Consider the following 6234-nt stretch of genomic DNA (forward strand, 5'->3'; position numbering starts at 1 on the left):
CCGACGGGCTTCGGAGACTGCCCGCCGGCGTCGAGAGCGTGCCGATCCGCGTGCGGGGGCTCGCCACGAGCGTCGAGCTGGCGCAGCCCAGCATGACGGTGCGCTACCTGGAGACGAGCTGCGGCTGCGACCGCCGCCTCAACCCGAACGCCGACAAGCGAGAGACTCACACCCTCTCCGCCGCGGGCCAGCTCGTGCCCTCCGCGGCCGCCGGCGCTGGGCGGGACGGAACCTTTTGCTTTGGGTGCGAACCGGGCCCGGCCGCGCCGTGCCGCGCGACGGGCGTGTCGCTCGCCTCCTTCTCGGAGCCGCACCTGCGCCACCTGGCCGCCCTGGCGGCGCTGCAGCCGCGCCTCCGCGTCGTCGTCCTCCTCCGCACCAACCACGTCAAGCACGCCCTCTCGCTGCTCCGCACCGAGTGCGGCTCCCAGAACCACGCCTTTGTCAGCCCGACCCACGCCTCTGTCAGCCAGACCCACGCCTTTGTCGCGGCGCGCCCAAGCCCACGTGCGAGCAGCAGTGCGAGCGGCAAGCCGCGTCTGGTGATGCGGGTGCCGCCTCATCTCCTCCTCTTCAAGACGCGGTTGGCGGGGCTGGCCAACCAGCGCATCGCTCAGGTGGCAGAGAACTTTGCGCATTCGACCGGCCGCGGCGTGACGCGCTACGTCGCATACGAGGCGATGCAGCTCGACATGGCGGGCGTGCTGCGCGACCTGCTCGCCGCGCTGGGCGCGCCGCCGCTCGAGCGGTGGCAGGCGGCGCGGCGCGAGGCGGTGCAGGTCAAGGCGGGCTCCGAGAACGTCTCCGCCGCGGTGAGCAACTTTGGGGAGCTCGAGGCGGCCCTGCGAGTCAGCGGATGCCACCGCGCGATGCTCCTCGCCGACCGGCCGATCGTGTTTTCGCCTGGCGGCTGCTCTCCCGACGCGCTACCTCTGGCGCGGAGGGAGCTCGGTGCGCTGGGGAGGCGGATGAACCGGAGCGAGCACTGCGCGTGGGTCGGCACCATCGAGGGCAGACGCTTGCAGGGCTTGACCCGGACCACGGCGGTCGAAGCGACGGTCCTCGCGCGTAGCTACTAGCTTCTTGTATGTGTACTTTAATCCTGACAAAAAACAGCGCCTATTTGAGACGTAGCGCACTGCAACTCCTCCACACCTCTCTTCACAGGCTTCTCCAGTCAGTACAGGGCTCCAATCACCCTCTGATGCGCGGCCTGCTAGTGGCGCCCACGTCCACCGCAGCGCGAGAGCGACCTGTGCAGCCGCCAGCCGCGTTGCGCCGCTCCGTGCGCCGCCGCCAGGCCCCGGCCACCTCACTCGTTCTTGAAGTTTGGCTTCTCCTTGGCGGCGAATGCGGCCATGCCCGCCTTTTGGTCGTGCGTCGCGAAGGTGGAGTAGAAGATCGCGCGCTCGAAGCGCAAGCCCTCGGCGAGCGACGTCTCGAAGGCGACGTTGACGCACCTGCAGGTGTGAAGGGCAGGGGCGTGAAGAGTACAGGTGTGAAGGGGAGAGTCGCTCAGAGAGTGTGGAGAGCAGAGGTGCGAAGAGCGGAGGTGTGAGAGCAAAGGTGTAGGTGTGAGGGGGAGAGGTGTCCTGAGGAGAGGTGTGGAGGCTCGAGGTGTGAAGAGCGCACGTCTTCGCCATCGCCACGATGGGCTGGGACTGCGCCGCGATCTTGCCTGCGACAAGAACGAGCCATTAGCAGCCGATAATAATTGAACGACGGGCGGGGACTGCGCCGCGATCTTTGCCTGCTGTCTTGAGCGCGTCGTCGAGCAGGTCCGCGGCGGGCACCTGTTGACAGAAGGTGTCACCAGACTGCGTGCCTGTGTTTGTGTGTGTGTGTGTGTGTGTGTGTGTGTGTGTGTGTGTGTGTGCCTGTCCGCTGCCCCCGCGTGCCCGTCTCTCTCACACCGCGCCAATGCCCCACCCGTGGCCCGGCTGCGCCTTCGCCTCTCCATCCCTCTTACTCATCTATCGGCGGGCACCACGCGCGCCACCAGGCCGCGCTCACGCGCCTCCTCCGCCGACATCTGGTCGCCTGATGGCATAGCGATCCGCCGCTCAGAACCGTCAAGGCAACGCCCTCCGCCACCAGCCGGCGTCGCCCGTGAGGACGAGCTCCATTGCGCGCGACTTCCCTACAGTGGGGAGACACTTCCTAGACACTCCTAGACACTCCCTAGACACTCCCTAGACACCTCCCTAGACACCTCCCTACCGTGGGAAGACACCAACGTCACGGTGAATGCAGAGGATCGTGCCGTGCACTCACAGCACTGCGCGACTCAAGGGGCTCCGTAGTACAGCCGAATACGGCTGAATACGGCCGAATACAGCCGCATACAGCCGGATACAGCCGCATACGTGTCCTCTCGAGCGCTGGTTTGAGCACAGAGGTTATTCCGCTCTCTAGGCCCGACTCGCCCACCGCGCGAGTGAAGCGCTGCGTGCCGCCCAAGCCAGGGATCGTGCCTGCGGACGCGTCCGTGAGCGTGTCGTGGGCGTGTCGTGGGCGTGTCGTGGGCGTGTCGTGGGCGTGTCGTGGGCGTGTCGTGGGCGTGTCGTGGGCGTGTCGCAAGCGAGCATGTGCTGTCTCGGAAATGTCTCGGAAGCGTCTCGAAAGTGCCGCGCCGAGCTTGATCTCTGGCTGGCCAAACTTGGCCGTGTCCGCGGCGAGAATGAAGTCGCAGGTCATCGCGAGCTCGCAGCCGCCGCCGAGCGCGAACCCGTTGACGGCGGCGATGATCGGCGTCCTCACGGACGACAGCTCGTCCAGCTCGCCGAAGAGTCGCGCCTTGTGCATGTCCATGTACGAGAGCGGCTGCATGGCCTTAATGTCGGCACCGGCGGCGAAGGCCTTGTCGCCCGAGCCCGTGACCACGATGGCGCCAATCTCCGGGTCGGCGTCGAACCGTTTCACCTCCTGCACGAGCTCACGCACCAGCGTCGGAGACAGCGCGTTGAGCGCCTTTGGCCTGTTGAGGGTGATGAGCCCGACCGGACCGCGGCGCTCCTCGAGGATGCACGTCAGCGGGGAGGTGCTGAGCCGCCGCTGGGCAACGAGAGCGGCCGGGCGGCCCAGCGAGGAGGCGGCGGGACGGCTCGAAAACATGTTGTTGTTCTGAGGACCGAGCACGTCTCGGCCGGCCGGAAAAATTAGCGTTCTCGGGTCCGAGGGCAGCCTCAACTGGAGTAGGGAAATTTGGATCTTGGTCAAACGCCTGCTGGGGGCAGCTTCGCGGAAGTATTCCGGAAGCCAGATGATCCCCCAGCAGGCACACACACACGGAGGTGACAGGGGATGGTGGTGGGTTCAAGCAAAGAAGGGGAGGGAGAGAGCGACGCGGCGAGCGCATGCGGCGAGCGTGCACGTCGCCTGTGCGGCGTCTTGTTCACTCCCCTTTGAGCTACCTTTGTGCCCCCTTAGGGGCACCCCTCCTGCGCTGCGCGTATGGTCACCCCTCCCTTCCGCCCTGTTGTTTTGGATGCCCCGCTCCGAGAAAGCATGTCTCGCAGCTGCGAGAAAAGACCTTCTCGGGTCCGAGGGCAGCCTCAACTGGAGTAGGGAAATTTGGATCTTGGTCAAACGCCTGCTGGGGGCAGCTTCGCGGAAGTATTCCGGAAGCCAGATGATCCCACTTGTCAACAGCAGGCGCCAGCGCCAATCAAATCTCCCTAGTGATGTTGACAACGGGCAGTCGAGATGGGCAATCTGACCATGAGTCGTTCATCAGGGGATGAACTCCACGTAGTAGTTAATGGATTCCGATCGGCCAACCGTCTCGCGACAGTGCCACCGAAGAACAGTGGGAGGGCTTTACCGACCCGACTCGGCTGAGCCGTCGGTGCCCGCCGCCCTCGCGCGATCGCGCTCGGCTTGCCCAAGGCAGGGGCCGAGCATGCCGGAGAGGTAGGCGATCACGGTCCACGGCGCGTTTCCCTCGACCTCTAGGGTGGAGAGCGGGGTGCAAGCCAGCGGGGCGAGGCATGGCGCGAGGGCCGCGCGCGCAGCCGCCGCCGGCCTCGCCGCAGACGCCGCGGCGCTGGCTCGGCGAGGCGCCCCGCGCTGCGCATGAGCAGCGTCTCCCGCCAGCGCGGCCGCGGCGGCGAGGCCCCCCACCGGGAGGAGATCGGGCTCTTTCACCTCCAGCGCCGCTGGCGACACATCGAGGCGGTCGATCGCCAGCTGTAGTGCAGCCGAAGAGGAGAAGGGGGCTGCGTCGAGGAGCCCGCACGTGAGCAGCTCGTTCAGAAAGCGAGCCCACGCGGTTCCGGTGAGAGCGAGGTCCAGCGGGCAGACCATCGGGGCGGGAGTACCGGCGGGGGGCGCCGCGAGGCGCAGCCGCCGGCCAAAGACGCGCAGCATCGCGTGGTGCGGAAGCTGCACGCGCGCTGCTCCGCTCGGCGCAGCCGCAACCGGACCCCAGCGGAGGACGGCAGTAGCCACCACCAGCGGGTGGGCAGCGGGGCCCTGGACGGGGGCGTCGGGCCCCGCGTGAACGCAGTGCACATCGATCGGCGGTACTGCCGCGGCCATCGCGCCCGACAGGGGCCGAGCGCGGCTCGCAGAAGCTCTCTTTATTCCCTAGTTCAAGCAAAGAAGGGGAGGGAGAGAGCGACGCGGCGAGCGCATGCGGCGAGCGTGCACGTCGCCTGTGCGGCGTCTTGTTCACTCCCCTTTGAGCTACCTTTGTGCCCCCTTAGGGGCACCCCTCCTGCGCTGCGCGTATGGTCACCCCTCCCTTCCGCCCTGTTGTTTTGGATGCCCCGCTCCGAGAAAGCATGTCTCGCAGCTGCGAGAAAAGACCCTTTTCGCGAGACTGTCTGCCCGCACCGACGAGCACCGCGGCGCTCATGCGGCCGCTCTTTACCTATCTCTTCTTCTTCCGCCTCCTCCCCCCCTGCCCGTTCGCGCCGCCGCTCGTCCCGCCGCTCTGCGCCGCGGCCCTCGCCATCATCGCGGCGCGCACCTCGGCGTGCGACGGCGGCGGCGGCGGCTGCACCAATCGCGCGTGCGCTCGCGCCTATCAACTTGATCATGGGCCGTTGCTCATAGGCCATGACTAGCTCATACAAGAGGCCCACCCCTCGTCTCTCCTCTGGCGGCGGCGCGATGAGCTCGGCGGAGGCGAAGTCGCCCTCGAAGAACTCCTCGAGGATGATGGCGGCGGCGACGTCGTCGATCGACTGCGGGACGGGCGCGAGAGGGCACGCGGTGGGCGCGAGGGGCTGGCGCGAAGCGGGGCGGCCGCCGGGGGGGTGCGAGGGAGAGGAGCGCCTGGCCGTGTGCGGCACCGTCGCCGGCGTTGGCGCGCATGGACGCCTCCGCTGACGAGAAGCGCTCATCCCAGAGGTAGACGGGGCGCGGCGCCGCCTCACGTGCCAGAAGCTCTCCAAACCGGCGGGTGGCTACCGCCTGCTCGCCTTCGCCGCCCGAGCTGTTGTACGGCATGCCGAGCACGAGCTGGGATGCGCCCTCGGACCGAGCCGCGCGCACCACCTGCGCCGCGACCGCCGTCAGGTTGGCCGACTGGTCGTCGATGATGCCGATCGGGAGCGGCGCGATGCCGGCCGAGACAGCGAGGCCGGTGCGGCGTAGACCAAAGTCAACGCCGAGCGTGCGCGTGCCGAAGCCGCGCGCCGGGGCGCAGGCCCGAGACGCCAACCGCGCGGCCAGGCAGAGGAGGGCCAGGACCATATGTAGAGGCGTGACAAATCGGGAGGAGTCGCAAGCGAGAGCTGGGTAGACCAGGCCGCGACGACGAGACGACGAGTGGCTGGATCGCTGGGCAACTAAAAGAATTCTTGGGACACAAGCCTCTCTCACAGCACACTGGCACGACAAGGGCGCAGACTGGCGCGGACTGGCACACACACAGGCTCAACTAAAAGAAAGGGATCGGCCCGCACACACCACACACACACGCGCGTCCTCCCATCCCTCCCTTGGGTTGTCTGTTTTCTTTCTTTCTTTTTACACACACGCGCACCACACACCTCTCCTTAAAATCCCTGTGTGGTGGCGGCGTGCCGTCCTCCCATCCCTCCCTTGGGTTGTCTGTTTTCTTTCTTTTACACACACACACACACACACACACACACCCCACACGTCCCCACCCCACAACCCCGCCCCAGCCCTGATCGAACCAAGCGTCCTCGGTTTGCCGGGGTCGGGCACAAATTGCTATCTCGGCTGATCCCCGTATGCACGATCGTGAGCGAGTCCCCGGTT

General features: G+C 67.0%; 2 protein-coding genes across 2 annotated transcripts; both read right to left on the minus strand.

Annotated features, from left to right (window-relative positions):
• Window positions 1–605: 605 nt before the first annotated feature.
• ECH6 (enoyl-CoA hydratase) lies at window positions 606–3131 on the minus strand. Its single transcript, XM_005771308.1, has 7 exons — window positions 2634–3131; window positions 2427–2474; window positions 2108–2140; window positions 1978–2040; window positions 1751–1783; window positions 1633–1678; window positions 606–1460 (listed from the first exon to the last, which is right to left on the minus strand). The coding sequence occupies exons 1-7, from the start codon at window positions 3112–3114 to the stop codon at window positions 1313–1315; spliced, it is 852 nt and encodes a 283-aa protein (XP_005771365.1). The 5' UTR covers window positions 3115–3131; the 3' UTR covers window positions 606–1312.
• Window positions 3132–4811: 1680 nt separating this feature from the next.
• Window positions 4812–5741, minus strand: EMIHUDRAFT_451280 (hypothetical protein). The gene is made up of 3 exons (XM_005771309.1): window positions 5281–5741; window positions 5100–5189; window positions 4812–5026 (listed from the first exon to the last, which is right to left on the minus strand). The coding sequence occupies exons 1-3, from the start codon at window positions 5698–5700 to the stop codon at window positions 4874–4876; spliced, it is 663 nt and encodes a 220-aa protein (XP_005771366.1). The 5' UTR covers window positions 5701–5741; the 3' UTR covers window positions 4812–4873.
• Between the last annotated feature and the right edge of the window lie 493 nt (window positions 5742–6234).

Source organism: Emiliania huxleyi, assembly GCF_000372725.1.
Source record: "Emiliania huxleyi CCMP1516 unplaced genomic scaffold EMIHUscaffold_39, whole genome shotgun sequence".
Classification (NCBI taxonomy): domain Eukaryota; phylum Haptophyta; order Isochrysidales; family Noelaerhabdaceae; genus Emiliania; species Emiliania huxleyi.